The sequence below is a fragment of the Somniosus microcephalus genome, chromosome 22, assembly GCF_052327205.1.
Source record: "Somniosus microcephalus isolate GS21.2 chromosome 22, FLI_Smic_1.0, whole genome shotgun sequence".
NCBI classification, from domain to species: domain Eukaryota; kingdom Metazoa; phylum Chordata; class Chondrichthyes; order Squaliformes; family Somniosidae; genus Somniosus; species Somniosus microcephalus.
The window spans coordinates 2,082,365-2,100,781 of record NC_141008.1 but is presented as its reverse complement, the minus strand read 5'-3'; the positions used below and the strand labels follow the sequence as shown (position 1 = coordinate 2,100,781).

General features: G+C 48.8%; 1 protein-coding gene across 1 annotated transcript in view; it reads left to right on the top strand.

Moving 5' to 3' along the window:
- Window positions 1–819: 819 nt before the first annotated feature.
- LOC147101980 (uncharacterized) overlaps window positions 820–18,417 on the top strand; it is a 64,401-nt gene continuing 46,803 nt past the window's right edge. The window contains exons 1-8 of the mRNA XM_085965088.1: window positions 820–1,046; window positions 1,582–1,760; window positions 1,942–2,039; window positions 2,115–2,248; window positions 2,333–2,522; window positions 3,582–3,729; window positions 3,879–3,951; window positions 4,588–4,701. Coding sequence (XP_085821214.1) covers window positions 824–1,046; window positions 1,582–1,760; window positions 1,942–2,039; window positions 2,115–2,248; window positions 2,333–2,522; window positions 3,582–3,729; window positions 3,879–3,951; window positions 4,588–4,701 — 1,159 coding nt within the window. The 5' untranslated portion in view covers window positions 820–823. The remainder of the gene's footprint in view (window positions 1,047–1,581; window positions 1,761–1,941; window positions 2,040–2,114; window positions 2,249–2,332; window positions 2,523–3,581; window positions 3,730–3,878; window positions 3,952–4,587; window positions 4,702–18,417) is intronic.

The following is an 18,417-nucleotide window of genomic DNA, read 5'->3' as shown; positions in this document are numbered from 1 at the left end:
TTCCTTGCTGTAACCATTCTATGATTCGATGGTTCTATGACCATGTGCTGTAACTTTAAAAAAGGTTAAAAGGAAATTGAACAAATTAAATTAAAGTACTGTTCCTTATGGTGATGCAGCACTCCAGTCCCTGCGGTGCCCACCGGTCTCGGAAGGCCTCGAGCGTGCCGGCAGACACCGCGTGCTCCATCTCCAGGGCCACCCAGGGGTGAACGTGGCCGTGGAAGAGAGGTGGGCCGAATGACCCCCTGGACCGCCCGCTGCCTGGAACATTTAATGGGCACTTTGGCCAGGCCCAGGAGCAGTCCCACAAGGAGGTCCCCGACCTGCCTGCTCCCCTCCGCACCGGGTGGCCGTAGATCAGGAGAGTGGGACTGAAGTGCAGCCAAAAATCGAGGATCAGCCCCTTCAAATAATGGAAGAGAGGCTGCAACCTCTCACACTCGGTATAAACATGGACAATCTGGGTCTATGGGAACGAGACACGTTCAGCGTTTCTTTATTGATGAACTGAAACAGAATATAAGGAAAGAAACATGTACAGACTCTTAAAGAACAGACATTGTGTTCAACCGATGTAAATTTAATCATACTTTACAACTTCAAATAAATACACATCTATATTTTGTTAAAACACAGTTCCCTCCACTCAAGGAGCAGAAAACACAAGGCCCCAATATCTCCGTGTGCCCCGTGGGAATGCGGGTTCACATGGGGAGCCCGTGGGCCAATCAGACCATTCATTTACTGCGGGTTAAACAAGGGGATAAAAAGGGGGAGTCGGCTCTACAGCCTCACTTACCTGGGAGCCTCGCTTGTTAGAATGGAGGGGCTGCGGGTTCTGGGCTTGTTCTTTCTTACAATCTGTTCATCTCAGCCGCCCTCTCTCCTTCTCCCCGCCGATCAATGTTGGCTGTCTCCCAAATTCCGCCAAGACTGCGGGTTTGGGGGAATTGAAGGCAGTGAGTGTGTGCGGAGAGGCTGCTGCTTTGATGCCGGGAGCCGGGATGTGCCGCCGTGTTTCTATTCACTCCACAATCTGCCAGGTGGGTGTATTCTCGGCTCGCCTCTATTCTGGGCCAGGGCTTCCCAGGACCAGCCGCAATCTAACTGCACTAGGGATTCCCTGGACAGTATCCTCTCTCCTCCTGTCCTGAAACATCAGCTGGAGTCTCCAACCTCTCCAGTCCGGGAGCTGGCGGGTTTACGAACTGTGTTCAGTTCTACAGTTTGAAAGTCTGATCATTGAGATCCTGACCCAGGATCTCTCCTTCCTTCTCTATGCGACTTGGGACTTCTGATGGTTGAATTGCGCCCCAGGATAGGAGGGCAGAGTGAAGATCAGTCCCTGGCTGGCACTGACCGGACAGGGGGTGGATTTGATGCAGGTCTTGTGTAACCAGTCCAGTAGGGATGGAGTTGGTGAACCGTCTCCATTAGATGGAGAATTGGGGAGTGGACGGGGAGAGAAGGAAACTAGAAGCTGGTGCTGAGCTGGTCGGAGTTTCTCCCCCTCCCGGTAACGGTTCCCTTGCCATTCCCCGTGCAGCAACTAACCGCCTTTCATTGACTCTCTTGCAGTGTGCACCAAGGATGGGCGGGTCCTGATCGCCATCTCCAAGGATTTGACGCTGCCTCCTGTAGACCTGACAACGGTCCATCTGAAGGACGGACACGGAGCGGAGTGCAGTCCGACCGTGGCCTCTGCAGACACTGTGCTCTTTCAGTTCGCAGTCACTGAGTGTGGCACTACTCAGCGGGTAGGTATTGTGGGCTGGGAGCCCATGAATGGCTGTCAGTCGGGTGGGAAAGAGGGGGTCTAAAGGGCAATGGGGGCCCTTAAAGACACTACATGTGATCAGGCAATGGCAGACTTGCTCAATTTCTCTGCAATCGGTCTACTCCTGGTCCTCTGTAATGATGGTCTTCTGTCTCTTGTAGCTGGACGGGGTGAACGCCGTCTATGAAACGGATGTGTTGGGTCAGTTTGAGATCTTGGATGGAGCTTTGGGATCGGTGACCCGGGACAGCCCCTTCAGGTGAGACTGGGAGCACATGGAGCGGGTAGAGAAGGTGAGGAGCTGAATTCTCCAGCCGTGTCCGTTCTCTTGCAGGCTCCATGTCCAGTGCAGTTACAAGGGGAGCCAGGAGTCTGAACTGCAGGTGAAGCCCCGAGTTTACAGCCTTTCTCCGCCACTGCCTGCCACTGAGGCCGGCATCCTGGTTCTGGAGCTGAGAATAGCGAGAGGTAGCGAGTGCTGCTGATGGTTAGTGTCCAACTTCAGGCGCTCTCTCTCCAAATAGTGGCCGTCCTTCATCTTTCTCTTTGCAGATGGTGGCTACCGGAGCTGGTACGTGGCCAGTGAGTACCCGATCCTGAGTGTGCTCCGGGACCCCGTGTTTGTGGAGGTTCGAGTCCTGAACCGGAACGATCCGTCCCTTGTGCTGGTGCTCAATGACTGCTGGGCGACCCCCACCCCCGAGCCGCATTCGGGGCTCCGATGGGACCTCCTGGTGGGCAGGTAAGGCAGCGAGTGAGGGACCTTGGGGCAGGTTGGGGAGGGGGGCGACATGGACTCGGTTCACTCGGTTAATCCCGGGGATGAGGGGATGGACATATGAGGAGAGGTTGAGTAGATTGGGACTCTACTCATTGGAGTTCAGAAGAATGAGAGGCGATCTTATTGAAACATATAAGATTGTGAAGGGGCTTGATCGGGTGGATGCGGTGAGGATGTTCCCAATGATGGGTGAAACTAGAACTAGGGGGCATAATCTTAAAATAAGGGGCTGCTCATTCAAAACTGAGATGAGGAGAAACTTCTTCACTCAGAGGGTGGTAGGTTTGTGGAATTTGCTGCCCCAGAAAGCTGTGGAAGCTGCATCATTATCTATTTCTGTTTTAAATTTATTTAGTTTCCTAGAAGTAAAGGGAATTAAGGGTTACGGGGAGCGGGCAGGAAATTGGACATGAGTCTAGGTTCGGAATGGTCATGGCCCTGTGGGTAGCGGAGTGTGCCCAGCGGCCGTGTAGCCTTGTTCTGCTCCTACTGTGTTCTAATTCTGTGTTAGATTTCAGGAGATGGTTTTATTCCTGTTCCTGGCTGGGGTGGAGATCGCCTTTACAGAAGGTAAGTACTGTAGAAAATATCGGGACAGAGTGATCTCCTGGAAGAATTTCGATCGCCTAGATGGGTCGGAGAGGAATATCCCAGATTTTTCTCTCCCAAATTGGCCATTGGGTCTTTATCTGGTTTTTCGCCTCTCCCGGGAGATCACATGGGTTCGGGTGGATGCAGAGTGATAGAAGATTTGAGGTTAGATCAGATCAGCCATGATCTTATTGAATGGTGGAGCAGGCTCGAGGGGCCGATTGGCCTACTCCTGCTCTTTTTCTTATGTTCTTAAGGAACGGCCAATAATCAAACCAATCTGAGCTCCAGGTTGACGATTGGTGACTTGAATGGACTGGTTTCTTTATCTAGTCTAATCTCGGGACTTTGCTTTGATGTGCCGCTGTAACTCTGTAGTTGGGAGTTCCAGGTGCCCTCTCCATATAACCCGCTCTTTCTCTGTTCCAGGTGCCCCTTTACTGGAGACAATTACAAAACCCGCCTCCTCCCGGCAGACGCCGCTTCCCATTCGCCGTTCCCAACTCACCAGAATCGGTTTGTAGTCAGCACTTTCGCTTTCTGGGACCGAGTTTCGGGCCGGGCTCTGAGCGGGGAGGTGAGTTTCCTTCAGTCTTTCTCTTGGTTGAACTTGTTCCCTGGGTCTTGCTCACAGTGAGGAGGCCCCTGTTGACCCTTTGACTGTAGAAGCATGAATCTCCTGACTGGGATCTGTGGCACTGACCAGACCGCACTGTCTCTTTTCAGGTTCACTTCCACTGCAGTGCTGAGGTTTGCTTCCCTTCCACCCGAGAGAACTGCACGGCTCCCTGCAGCCCCAGTAAGTAGCTGGGATCTGACTAGAAACTGAACCTTGATGGGGAGGGGTGGGTGTGGGGCATCTGGACACTGGCCTCACTCAGCAAGGGCCCAACACTGGGCACAGGAGCAGTGTCCTCAATCTGCCCGCTCAACTCTATCCCAGTTAGTCTATTGCAGAATAGCAATCTGGCTCAGCGGCTCTGAGCACATCTTGCACTGGTTCTGAATGGAACCCACCTCTGGCCTTGAACATTGATCTAGCATCCTGCTGTCACCGGGAGTTCCAGGGTGGCACCGAACCGATATCTGGGGGAGACCTGGGCAATGTGTGTATGTCCAGTGTAGCCGCTGGTCAAACTAGTGCTTCAAAACGGGTCTCTTTCCCTCCCCCGCACCCAGGAGACCAGACTGGCCATTGGACCTGTCAACGACTGCAAACTTTGCTGGGTTGAAGCGGTTCTTTCTGAGAATAGGGAGTGAATCTTAGTCTGACAGTGAGGGAACCGTATTTAACTAGTCCAATCTCACTCCGGTGCTCACTGCCCGAGGGTTTTTGTATTGGGCCATCGGATTGACCACCTGATTTGGGGCTTCAGACAGCTGCACATTGAATCGCCCACCTTGAACTCTTGTCTCTGTCTCTTGTCTCCCCCAGAGAGGCGAAGAAGCGCCGATGTTCGGGCTGGGTCCCTGGTGACTGCTGATGGAGCCATCATTTTCCTGGAAGATGAGGAGCGATTGGCTGCTGGGATCCACCAGGAAGAGAAAGGTAAAGGAGGCCCCTGCCGCTGTCTAGTGATGGAGTAACTGGTGCCCATCTAACCCTCCCTTCTCCCCACAGATGCTGCTGCTGATTCCCCCTTCCGTGTTGTTCCTGGAGTCGCGGTTGGGGTAGCTCTGCTCTCCGTGGCCCTGTTGGTTGGGACTGTTGCCATGTGGAAAATGGACCATCGCCGCAGGGTGGGCTCCGAGTGCAGCTCCATGGAACTGTAGATGTGTCTGTTGGATAATAAACCCCTGTTATACATGAAACCTGATCTCGTTATATTCCAAATTCTGGCTGGATTTTACTGTCCTTGTGTTAATTGGTAGCCTGTTTTGAGAATCTATTGGGCCGCTTCTCTCAGCTGCCTTAACAATTGCGCCTGCCCAAAAAAAATCAGCCAAATTTGAGTTCCAGAGCAGTTTTCTATTCGTTCCTGGGATGTGAGTGTCACTGCAACGGCAGCGTTTATTGCCCTTGTGGTGGTGGTGATGAGGTGCCTTCTTGAACTGCTGCAGTCTGTGGTGAAGATACACTCCCAGTGCTGTTAGGGAGGGAGTTTCAGGATTTTGACCCAGTGATGAAGGAATGGCGATATTACCAAGTCAGGATGTTGTGTGATTTGTAGGTGGTGGTGTGCCCATGCACTTGCTGCCCTTGTCATTCTAGGTGGAAGAGGTCACTAGTTTGGGAGGTGCTGCTGGAGCAGCCTTGGCGAGTTGCTGCAATGCATCTTGTAGATGGTCCACAGTGCACCGGTGGGGCAGTGAATGTGTAAGATGGTGGATGGGGTGCCAATCAAGCAGGCTGCTTTGTCCTGGATGGAGTAGTGCTTCAAGTGGTGTTGGATCTGTACTCATCCAGGCAAGTGGAGAGTATTCCATCACACTTAGCCTTGAAGTCCAGATGCTTGGAGATTACTGGATCTGTGACTGGAGCCTGGCAGAGATACAGGTCTCCAGGCTCCCATTGTTTCACTGGTCAGGGGTGATGTGGGTACATGTGACTGGCATTCTCTACAGATAAACTACAATAAATGGTTGGGTTGGGCCTCACTAAAGCGGCAGTGGAAACATTGGGCTAGAAATTCAGTTGTTAGCGCCGGAGAAGTGGGGCGCGAAGCAGCTAGCACCCAGGCATGGCATGATCTGCGCCTCTCGTGAACTTCAGTCAAGATTTAGCGGCAGTGCAAAACTGCAGTGCCCACTCAGAAACGCGCACAGATCCTGAAGTCATTTCATGGTGCAACGCCCTGATCTGGAACTTCAGTGGCACCCCCTCTGTGCGCCTGGTATTTGGGATGGGTTCCTTGAGCTGTATGTAACTGAACCAACCAGGGGGTAGGCAATCTTAGATCTGGTCCTGTGTAATGAGACCGGATTAATAAAAATGTCCTCGTAAAGGAATGAGTGACCATAATATGGTTGAATTCCAAATTCTGTTTGAGGGTGAGTTGGATCTCAAACCAGCATACTGAGCTTAAATAAAGGAGACTATGAAGGTATGAGAGTAGAATTGACTAAAGTGGACTGGGAAAACAGATTCAAGTGTAAGACGGTACAAGAGCAGTGGTCTACATTCAAGGAGATATTTCACATCTTTCAAGCTAAATATATTCCACTGAGGAAAAAGGGAGTAAAAGAAAATACAGCCATCTGTGGCTTAGTAAAGTAATAAAGGATAGTATCCAACTGAAAACAAGGGCATATCTAGTGGGAGGATAGAAGATTGGGAAGCATTTAAAAGCCAGCAAACAATAACTAAAAGATTAATTACGAAAGGGAAGATAGATTATGAAAGTAAACTAGCAACAAATATAAAAACAGATAGCAAGAGATTCTACGGCTTTTTTTTAAAAAAGGAAAAGGGTGGCTAAAGTGAACGTTGGTCCCTTAGAGGATGGGACCGGGACACTACTGGTGGGGAACATGGAGATGGCAAAGATGCTGAACAAATATTTTGTATCAGTCTTTATGGTGGAGGACACTAAAAATATCCCAACACTGGACAAACAGGGGGCCATGAGGGGGGGAGAGAGGAGCTAAACACGATTAAAATCACTAAGGAGATGATACTCAGTAAAATAATGGGACTTAAGGCGGAAAAATCCCCCGGACCTGATGGCCTACATCCTAGGGTTTTGAGAGAAGTGGTGGTAGGGATTGTGGATGCATTGGTGATTATTTTCCAGAACTCCCTGGACTCAGGAAAGGTCCTGGCAGATTGGAAAACTGCTAATGTAACACCCTTATTTAAGAAGGGAAGTAGACCAAAAAGCTGGAAACTATAGACCAGTTAGCCTAACATCTGTGGTTGGCAAAATGTTGGAGTCCATTATTAAGGAAACTGTAACAGAGCATTTGGATAAACATAATTTAATAGGACAGAGTCAGCATGGTTTTATGAAGGGGAAGTTGATGTGCCTTCAATAACCACAAAACTAGAAGTTTTAGACTTTAACAAGTTGGCTTTTAATCACTAAGATCAGAGCTAACATCTCAACACACTGACTGGCTGGCAGGAATGAGTCATACAGATCCTGGGATCTTTATGTAAGAGAAGTCAGGGGCGGAGCCAAGAGCCAAGACCTGGAAAATTCCAGGTTAGTCAGGAAAGAGGAAGTGGAACGATACACTGTGTGGGGGAGGGTAATATACATGAGTGCAAAACGAATACAGGCAAGCCAAACACATTTCATTACATTCACCCCTTCTTTAGATTTAGTCCATCGGGGTGATGTTTCTTAAAAGTTGGTATAAGTGAGTCTGTCAGGAGGTTTTGCGGTTCTCGGTGATCGGCGCAAAGCCGGTTGGCGTGCCTCTAGGGGAGTGGATTCTGGTTCCTCCGCTGTCCGGCCCTCCGCAGTATCCTCCATGTTAAAGTTGGATATTGATACCTCTGGGCGTCCTGTCTCTTTTTGGTGTAGGTCTTCCTCGGGTAGTCTCTCATCGTTCTCTCCGCTCCCCGAGGGAGTGAGGTCTTTTATGGAAACAGTGTCCTCTCGCCCGTCAGAGTATTCGATATAGGCGTACTGAGGGTTTGCATGGAGGAGCTGTACCTTTTCCACAAGGGGGTCCGTTTTATGGCCTCTCTCTCGTGCTTCCACAATATTACTGTCCCCGGAGACATCAGCCACGTGGGTAGAGATATGCCCGAGGTAGATTCCGGGGGAAAACTAACATCTTTGCGTGAGGGGTAGCGTTAGTGGCTGTACATAACCGAGACCTTATGGAGTGGAGCACGTCTGGGAGGACTTCCTGCCAGCGGGAGGTCGGAAGGCCTTTTGACTAAGGCTAACGTGACAGCCTTCCAAACAGTAGCATTCTCCCTTTCCACTTGCCCATTACCCCGGGGGTTGTAGCTAATGGTTCTGCTAGTGGCTATCCCCTTTGAGAGCAAGAACTGGCGCAGTTCGTCACTCATAAATGACGTCCCCCTATCGCTGTGTATGTAGTTCGGCATGCCAAAAATGCAGAATAGATTACCGAGACACTTGATGACCGTGGCACTGGTCGTGTCTGGGTTGGGAATGGCGAAGGGGAAGCGGGAATATTCATCGATGATATTGAGGAAGTATACGTTACGGTTGGCAGAGGGAAGGGGTCCCTTGAAGTCCAGACTTAGGCGCTCGAATGGCCGTGTGGCTTTGATAAGGTGTGCACGGTCAGGCCTGTAGAAACGAGGCTTGCATTCCGCACAGATGCGGCAGGCTCTGGTCATTGCCCCGACCTCCTCGATGGAGTGGGGCAGATTGCGGGACTTTATAAAATGGTATAGTCGGGTGACCCCTGGGTGACAGAGGTCGTTGTGGAGACCCTGTAATTTGTCCGTATGAATGCTGGCACACATTCCCCGCGATAGGGCGTCTGGGGGTTCATTAAGGGCTCCCGGCCTGTACATAATATCATAGTCGAACGTGGATAGTTCGATCCTCCACCTGAGTATTTTGTCATTCTTGATTTTGCCCCTTTGTTTGTTATTAAACATGAAAGCCACCGACCGCTGGTCGGTGAGCAGGGTGAAACGTTTGCCGGCTAGGTAGTGTCTCCAGTGCCGCACTACCTCCACTATAGCCTGTGCCTCCTTCTCGACAGAAGAGTGCCTGATTTCAGGTCCCTGAAGGGTTCGGGAGAAGAAGGCCACAGGTCTCCCAGCCTGATTGAGGGTCGCAGCTAAAGCAAAGTCTGACGCATCGCTTTCGACTTGAAAGGGAATGCTTTCGTCCACTGCACACAGTGCAGCCCTTTCAATGTCCTGTTTGATACTGGTGAAAGCCTCCTGAGCTTCAGCTGATAGTGGGAAGGACGTCGATTTAATGAGGGGTCGGGCCTTATCGGAGTAATTGGGCACCCATTGGGCATAATACGAAAAAAATCCCAGGCACATTTTTAAAGCTTTGGGATTGTGTGGCAGGGGCAGTTCCTTTGAGGGGCGTAATCGGTCAGGGTCCGGTGCAATTACCCCATCTTCCACCACACAGCCGAGGATACAGAGACGGGTTGTGTTGAAGACGCATTTGTCTTCGTTGTAGGTTAGATTCAGCTTTAGGGCAGTTTTTAAAAATCTCGAAAGATTTAGATCGTGGTCTTGCTGGTTGTGCCCGCAGATAGTGACATTGTCCAGATAGGGGTAGGTAGCTTGTAGTTTATTCTCGTCAACCATGCGGTCAATCTCGCGTTGGAAGACCGAGACCGCATTTGTTACCCCGAAGGGCACTCTGAGAAAATGGTAGAGGCGTCCGTTCGCCTCAAAGGCGGTGTATGGGCGGTCCTCCGTTCTAATGGGTAGCTGGTGATATGCGAATTTGAGGTCGATAGTCGAGAAGACTCGGTATTGCGCGATCTGGTTGACCATTTCTGATATGCGGGGTAAAGGTTAGGCATCCAGCTGGGTATAAATATTAACAGTCTGGCTGTAGACAATTACCATCCGTTTCTTTTCGCTATTTTTAACTATGACTACTTGGGCACGCCACGGACTGGTACTGCATTCAATAATGCCTTCCCGCAGGAGTCTGTCCACTTCCGCCTTGATAAAGTGTCTGTCTTCCAGACTGTACCATCTACTTTTGGTCACTATGGGCCTACAGTTCGGAGCGAGATTAGCGAATAAAGAGGGCGGGCTGATTTTTAAGGTTGATAGGCCACAGACTGTGTGGTGGCTGGGACCCGCCATATGCTAGCGTGACACTTTCGTGGTGGCACTGGAAGTCCAGGCCCAAGATTACATTAACACAGAGTTCTGGCATCACGAGGAGTTTAAAATCCTTGTAGTCCGTGCCTTTTACAGTCAGTGTTACCACACAGTAGCTCAAAATGTCCGAAGTGTGGGGCTTAGCAGCCATAGCAATTCTGCTCCATGTAGGGGTTACCGTTAATGAGTGCTGCCGTACCAGGCTAGGGTGGATAAAACTCTCGGTACTCCCACAGTCAATTAAACATTTCGTTAAATTCCCGTTTACCTGTATGTCCATCATGGATTTTGTCAACGGGTGTGGAATCGCGGACCAATTCGTCAGAGTACGCATTGGCCATCACGGCCTTGCAGTTACAGTCCCGGACCAAGTCCTTTAGGCCCTGTAAGAAATCGTCCATTGATTCCTCAGGTCGCTGCCTGCATGTAGCCAGCAGATGTCTGGCGTATACTTCGTTTACTGGCCTCTGGTATTGGGCCTTCAGGATAGTGATGGCCTCCGTGTAAGAGATGGCGTCCCGGATGAACGAATAAATCCGATGATTAACGCGAGTAGTCAGTAGACTCGGTTTATCTACCTCGCTAGTGGATGAGGCCCTCGCAAAGAGTTCGAAGCATTTGAGCCAGTGTCCAAATTGATTTGATGCTTCAGCAGAATGTGGATCCAAGTCCAGACGCTCTGGTTTTAGGAGTCGATCCATAGAGTCATAGAGTTTTACAGCACAGAAAGAGGCCCTTCGGCCCATCGTGTCTGCGCCGCCCATCCATCCCTGTCCAGTCTAATCCCATTTTCCAGCATTTGGTCCATAGCCTTGTATGCAATGGCATTTCAAGTGCTCATCCAAATGCTTCTTGAATGTTGTGAGGGTTCCTGCCTCTACCACCCTTTCAGGCAGTGAGTTCCAGCTTCCAACCACCCTCTGGGTGAAAAAGTTCCTCCTCAAATCCCCCCTAAATCTCCTGCCCCTTACCCTGAATCTGTGCCCCCTTACCCTACCAGTGCCACGAGCTAATAAGTTTAGAGAGAGTAAGATAGATAAGCTAAATACGTGGCTTGAGCAGTGGTGCAAGGGAGAGGGATTTAAATTCTTGAGGCATTGGAACCAGTTCTTGGGGAGGAGTGACCTGTACCAAGGGGACGGTCTACACCTGAGCTGTGAGGGAGCCGATGTCCTCGGGGTAATATTTTCTAGGGCGGTTCGGGAGGATTTAAACTAATTTGGCAGGGGGATGGGAACCTAGATAGTGGAAAAGAGGGAAGTCATATGAAGTCAGAAATAGATGGTAGAAAGGTGAGAAGCAATAAGCAAAGGAGAGAAACACAAAGGGCCAAACTAATTCATAATGAGAGTGTGAAAAAAGCAAGCCTGAAGGCTTTGTATCTTAATGCTAGAAGCATTAGGAACAAGGTGGATGAATTAGTTGTGGAAATAGAGGTAAAGAAGTATGATTTGATTGGGATTACAGAAACGTGGCTGCAGGGTGGGCAAGGCTGGGAACTTAACATCCAGGGATATACAATATTTAGGAAGGATCGGCAAAAAGGTAGGGGAGGTGGGGTAGCATTGCTGGTAAAGGAGGGGATTAATGCAATGGAAAGGAAGGATATTAACTCGGATGAAACGGAATCTGTATGGGTAGAAATGAGAAATAGCAAGGGGAGGAAAACGTTAGTGGGTGTGATATATAGGCCTCCAAATAGTAATATGGAGGTGAGGGAAGGCATAAAAAGGGAAATTAGAGAAGCGTGCGATAAGAGCACAGCTGTCATCATGGGTGACTTTAATTTACATATTGATTGGACTACCCAAATTAGTAAAAATTCTGAGGAGGAGGAATTCCTGGAATGTTTTCGGGACGGTTATCTGGACCAATATGTCGAGGAGCCGACTCGAGATCAGGCCATTTTAGACTGGGTATTGTGCAATGAGAAGGGACTTATCAACAATCTTCTTGTACGAGGCCCCTTGGGTCAGAGCGATCATAATATGATCGAGCTCTCAGTCGAGATGGAGAGTGAGGAAATTGAATCAGAGACTAAGGTCCAGAACTTAAATAAAGGGAATTACGAGGGTATGAGACGGGAATTGGGTAAGATTGATTGGGTGGTGTTTCTGGGGGGATTGACAGTGGATAGACAATGGCAAGCATTCAAAGATAGAATGGAAGAATTCCAGAACATGTTTATACCGGTTTGGCATAAAAATAAACCTAAAAAGGTGGCTCAACCGTGGATAACGAGGGAAATTAGGGACAGCATAAAATCAAAAAAAGGGCATATCAACTGGCAAAAAAAGCACCAGACCGGAAGATTGGGGGCAGTACAGGATACAGCAAAAGAGGACAAAGGGATTAATCAGGAAGGGGAAAATAGAATACGAAAGTAAACTTGCAGCAAACATAAAGACAGACTGCAAAAGCTTTTATCGGTATATCAGGAGGAAAAGACTGGTAAAATCCCAAGTCGGTCCCTTGCAGTCCGATTCGGGAGAATATATAATGGAGAATAAGGAAATGGCAGACCAATTAAACTCATACTTTGGTTCTGTATTCACAAAGGAGGACACAAATAACCTCCCAGGAATATCGGCAAACATAGGGACTAATGAGAGGGAGGAGCTGACAGAAATTAGTATCTCTAGGGATATGGTGTTGGGTAAGTTGAGGGGACTGAAGGCCGACAAATCCCCGGGGCCTGATAAACTACATCCTAGGGTACTTAAGGAGGTGGCCCTGGAGATAGCAGATGCTCTAAGGATCATCTTCCGGAACTCCATTGACTCGGGAACAGTACCCGTGGATTGGAGGGTAGCTAATGTTACCCCAATATTTAAAAAGGGGGGTAGAGAGAAAGCAGGGAATTATAGACCAGTAAGCCTTACATCGGTTGTGGGCAAAATGCTAGAGTCCATTATTAAGGATAAAATAGCGGAGCACTTGACAAATGGGGAAAGGATCGGACAGAGTCAACATGGATTTACAAAGGGTAAATCGTGTTTGACTAATCTGCTGGAATTTTTTGAGGAAGTAACTGGTAAAATAGATGGGGGAGAGCCAGTGGATGTGGTGTACCTTGACTTCCAGAAAGCCTTCGATAAGGTTCCACACAAAAGATTATCATGCAAAATTAAGGCTCATGGGATTGGGGGCAAAGTATTAACGTGGATAGAGAACTGGCTGGCGGATAGAAAACAGAGAGTTGGAATAAACGGCTCGTTTTCGGAGTGGCAGGCAGTGACCAGCGGGGTGCCGCAAGGATCTGTCCTGGGACCCCAGCTGTTCACAATATATATAAATGATCTGGATCAGGGAATTGGATGCAATATTTCCAAATTCGCTGACGACACTAAACTAGGAGGAGGGGTGGGCTCTGATGAGGATGTCAGGAGGCTACAGTGCGATTTGGACAGGTTGGGGGAATGGGCGGATACGTGGCAGATGCACTATAATGTGGATAAATGCGAGGTTATCCACTTTGGGGGTAAAAACAGGAGGGTAGATTATTATCTAAATGGCAATAGATTGGGAGATGGGGAAGTGCAGAGGGACCTGGGTGTTCTTGTGCACCAGTCACTGAAGGAGAGCATGCAGGTGCAACAGGCGATTAAGAAGGCAAATGGTATGTTGGCCTTCATATCAAGGGGGTTCGAGTATAGGAATAGGGATACCTTACTACAGCTGTACAAGGTGCTGGTGAGACCGCATCTGGAGTATTGTGTACAGTTTTGGTCGCCCCATCTGCGGAAGGATGTTCTTGCCATGGAAAGAGTGCAGCGGCGATTCACCAGGCTGATACCTGGAATGGCGGGAATGACCTACGAGGAGAGATTGAATAGTTTGGGCTTGTACTCACTGGAGTTTAGAAGATTGAGAGGGGATCTCATCGAAACATATAAAATTATGGCAGGCCTGGACAGGCTGAATTCAGAGAGAATGTTTCCAATGGCAGGGGAGCACAGAACCAGGGGCCACAGTCTAAAAATAGCGGGCAAATCATTTAAAACAGAGATGAGGAAGAATTTCTTCACTCAAAGAGTGGTGAGCCTGTGGAATTCCCTGCCACAGAGGGCTGTGAAGGCTAATTCAATAAATATTTTCAAGAGAGAATTGGATATATTTCTGAAGGCTAAGGGGATTAAGGGTTACGGAGAAAAGGCGGGGACGGGGTACTGAACTGGTAAGATCAGCTATGATCTCAGATGAAGATCAGCCATGATCTCATTGAATGGCGGAGCAGGCTCGAAGGGCCGAATGGCCTACTCCTGTTCCTATCTCTATGTAACTATGTTATTGACCCCTCTACTAAGGGGAAAAGTTCCTCTTTATCTACCCTATCTATGCCCCTCATCATTTTGTAAACCTCAATCAGGTCCCCCCTCAGCCTCCTTTGCTCCAAGGAAAACAACCCCAGCCTGTTGAGTCTTTCTTCATAGGTGAGGCGCTCCATCCCAGGTAACATCCTGTTGAATCTTCTCTGCACCCTCTCCAGAGCAATCACATCCTTCCTATAGTGAGGCGACCAGAACTGCACACAGTACTCCAGCTGTGGCCTCACCAGCGTTTTGTACAGCTCCATCATAACCTCCCTGCTCTTATATTCTATGCCTCTGCTAATGAAGGCAAGTATCCCATATGCCTTTTTAACCACCTTATCTATCTGTTCCGCTGCCTTCAGGGATCTATGTACATGGACACCAAGGTCCCTCTGCCCCTCTGTACTTCCTAGGGTCCTACCACTCATTGTGTATTCCCTATCCTTATTTGTCCGTCCAAAATGCATCACCTCGCACTTTTCCGGGTTAAATTCCATTTGCCACTTTTCCGCCCATCTGACCAACCCATTAATATCGTCCTGTAGCCTGAGGCTTTCCTCCTCGCAATTTACCACCCCACCAATTTTCGTGTCATCCGCAAACTTACTGATCATACCCTTTGCATTCTCATCCAAATCGTTAATGTAGATCACAAACAGCAAGGGACCCAGCACCGATCCCTGAGGTACCCCACTGGACACAGGCTTCCAGTCACAAAAGCAACCTTCGACCATCACCCTCTGCCTCCTGCCACTCAGCCAGTTTAGGATCCAACGCGCCAAGGCCCCCTGGATCCCATGGGCTCTTACCTGCTTGACCAGTCTCCTATGCGGGACTTTGTCAAAAGCTTTACTGAAGTCCATGTAAACCACATCCACAGCATTTCCCTCATCCACACACCTAGTCTCCCCCTCGAAAAATTCAATCAGATTGGTCAGACATGATTTACCTTTGACAAAGCCATGCTGACTATCCCCGATTAATCCTTGCCTCTCCAAGTGGAGACTAATTTTGTCCCTCAGAATTTTTTCCAATAATTTCCCTACCACAGATGTTAGGCTCACTGGCCTGTAATTCCCTGGTTTATCCCTGCTACCCTTCTTGAATAATGGTACTACGTTAGCTGTTCTCCAGTCCTCTGGTACATCCCCTGTGGCCAGAGAGGTTCTGAAAATTTGTGTCAGAGCCCCTGCAATCTCCTCCTTTGCCTCACACAACAGCCTGGGATACATCTCGTCCGGGCCTAGTATTCTTTCGTGATTAAAATTGATGTGCCTTCAATAACCACAAAACTAGAAGTTTCAGTCTTTAACAAGTTGGCTTTTAATCACTAAGATCAGAGCTAACATCTCAACACACTGACTGGCTCGCAGGAATGAGTAATACAGATCCTGGGATCTTTATGTAAGAGAAGTCAGGGGCGGAGCCAAGAGCCAAGACCTGGAACATTCCAGGTTAGTCAGGAAAGAGGAAGTGAAACTATACACCGTGTGGGGGAGGGTAATATACATGAGTGCAAAACGAATACAGGCAAGACAAACACATTTCATTACAGAAGTCATGTTTGACAAATTTGCTCGTATTCTTTGAGGATGTAACATACAGGGTGGATCAAGGAGAACCAGTGGATGTAGTTCATTTGGACTTCCAAAAGGCATTTGACAAGGTTCCACACAAGATTACTGATCAAGATAAGAAATCATGGGATTGGGGGTAATATACTGGCATAGGTGGAAGATTGGCTATCGAACAGAAAACAAAGAGTTGGGATAAATGGTTCATTCTCGGGCTGGCAATCGGTAACTAGTGGTGTTCCGCAGGGGTCAGTGCTGGGACCCCAACTCTTTACAATCTATATTAACGATTTGGAGGAAGGGACCGAGTTCAACATATCCAAGTTTGCCGACGATACAAAGATGTGAGGGAAAGCAATGAGTGAGGAGGACATAAAAAACCTGCAAAAGGACATAGACAGGCTAAGTGAGTGGGCAGAGATTTGGCAGATGCAATATAATGTTGGAAAGTGTGAGGTTATGCACTTTGGCAGAAAAAATCAAAGAGCAAGTTATTATCTAAATGGAGAGAAACTGCAAAGTGCTACAGTACAAAGGGATCTGGGGGTCCTGGTGCATGAAACACAAAAAGTTAGTATGCAGGTGATCAGGAAGGCCAATGGAATCTTGGCTTTTATTGCAAGGGGGATGGAGTATAAAAACAGGGAAGTCTTGCTGCAGTTATACAGGGTATTGTTGAGGCCACACCTGGAATACTGCGTGCAGTTTTGGTTTCCATATTTAAGAAAAGATATACTTGCTCTCGAGGCGGTTCAGAGAAGGTTCATTTGGTTGATTCCGGAGATGAGGGGGTTGACGTATGAGGAAAGGTTGAGTAGGTTGGGACTCTACTCATTGGAGTTCAGAAGAATGAGAGGCGATCTTATCGAAACATATAAGATTGTGAGGGGACTTGATCGGGTGGATGCGGGGAGGATGTTTCCACTGATGGGTGAGACTAGAACTAGGGGGCATAATCTAAGAATAAGGGGCTGCGCTTTCAAAACTGAGATGAGGAGAAACTTCTTCACTCAGGGTAGTAAATCTATGGAATTTGCTACCCCAGAGAGCTGTGGAAGCTGCAACATTAAATAAATTAAAAATGGAGATAGACAATTTCCTAGCAGATAAGGGAATTAGGGGTTCCGGGGAGAGGGCAGGGAAGTGGATGTGAATCTAGATTCGGATCAGCCATGATCCTATTGAATGGCGGAGCAGACCCGAAGGGCCGTATGCCCTACTCCTGCTCCTACTTCTTATGTCCTTCCCCATGACCCTGGACAAGCAGCAAGAGCGTGCAATGGGATTTGGGAGAATAGCGGGTTTCCCCGTGGTGCAGGGCGCCATTGACTGCACGCATGTGGCTTGACGGGCACCTCTACAGCATGCCGAGGATTAACGCAACCGCAAGGGCTGCCATTCGCTCAACGTCCAGTTGGTGTGTGACCACAGGCAGCTCATACTAGCTGTCAATGCCTGCTTTCCAGGCAGAAGCCACGATGCCTTCATCCTGCGCCAGACTTCTGTGGCATACATTTTCGAAGCCCAGGCTCACCCATGAGGATGGCTTCTCGGGGACAGGGCTATCCTTTGTGCACCTGCCTGATGACCCCGCTTCCTGCGCCTAGCACCCCTGCTGAAGAGCGATACAATGACAGCCATCAAGCTACCAGGAACATCATTGAGCACACAATCGCTATGCTCAAGTAACGGTTCCACTGTCTAGACTGTTCCTGCCATGGAAGGAGTGCAGCGAAGATTCACCAGGATGATACCTGGGGTGGCAGGAATGACTTATGAGGAGAGATTGTGTCGATTGGGCATATACTCACTGGAGCTTAGAAGATTGAGAGGGGATCTCATTGATACCTATAAATTCTGTCAGGCCTGGATAGACTAGATGCAGGAAGGATGTTCCCGATGGCTGGGGAGTCCAGAACCAGGGGTCATAGTCTAAGGATAAGGGGTAAGCCATTTAGGACTGAAATGAGGAGGAATTTCTTCACCCAGAGAGTGGTGAACCTGTGGAATTCTCTGCCATAGAGGGCGGTGGAGGCCAGTTCATTAAATATATTCAAGAAGTAGTTGTATATATTCAGGCTAAAGGGATATGGGGAGAAGGCCGGGACAGGGTACTGAATTTGGATGATCAGCCATGATCTCATTGAATGGTGGAGCAGGCTCAAAGGGCCGAATGGCCTGCTCCTATCTTCTATGTGCCACAGGAGCCCTACCATACTCGCCTGAGTGAGTCTCCCATTTTATTGTAGTGTGATGCATGCTGCACAACCTGGCTATCCTCAGGTCTCAGCCACTGCCAGCAGACATTGGAGGACCACCAGAGGAGGAGAACCAAGGCGGCAGGGAGGCACAAAGTGCAAGGGCCGTCCGTCGGTGGCTTATTGCAACTCGGTTCTAGGCCCCCTTTCCGGGAATGGCTTGTGCCAATGAAAGAACATGAATGGAGCCGCTCCGCAAGCCCTCAGCCGGTTAAGGCAACAACTAGTTCAAAGTGCAAACATGGACAATGTGAATAAAGGGAATTTTTTATTGTGTAAACTCTGTGCCCTTCCTGCATGACAAACTAATTCAGATAAAACCCCCAAAAAACAGTCAGAGACATAACTGGCTCTCACAACCTTCAGAAAATCAAAAAAACAGTT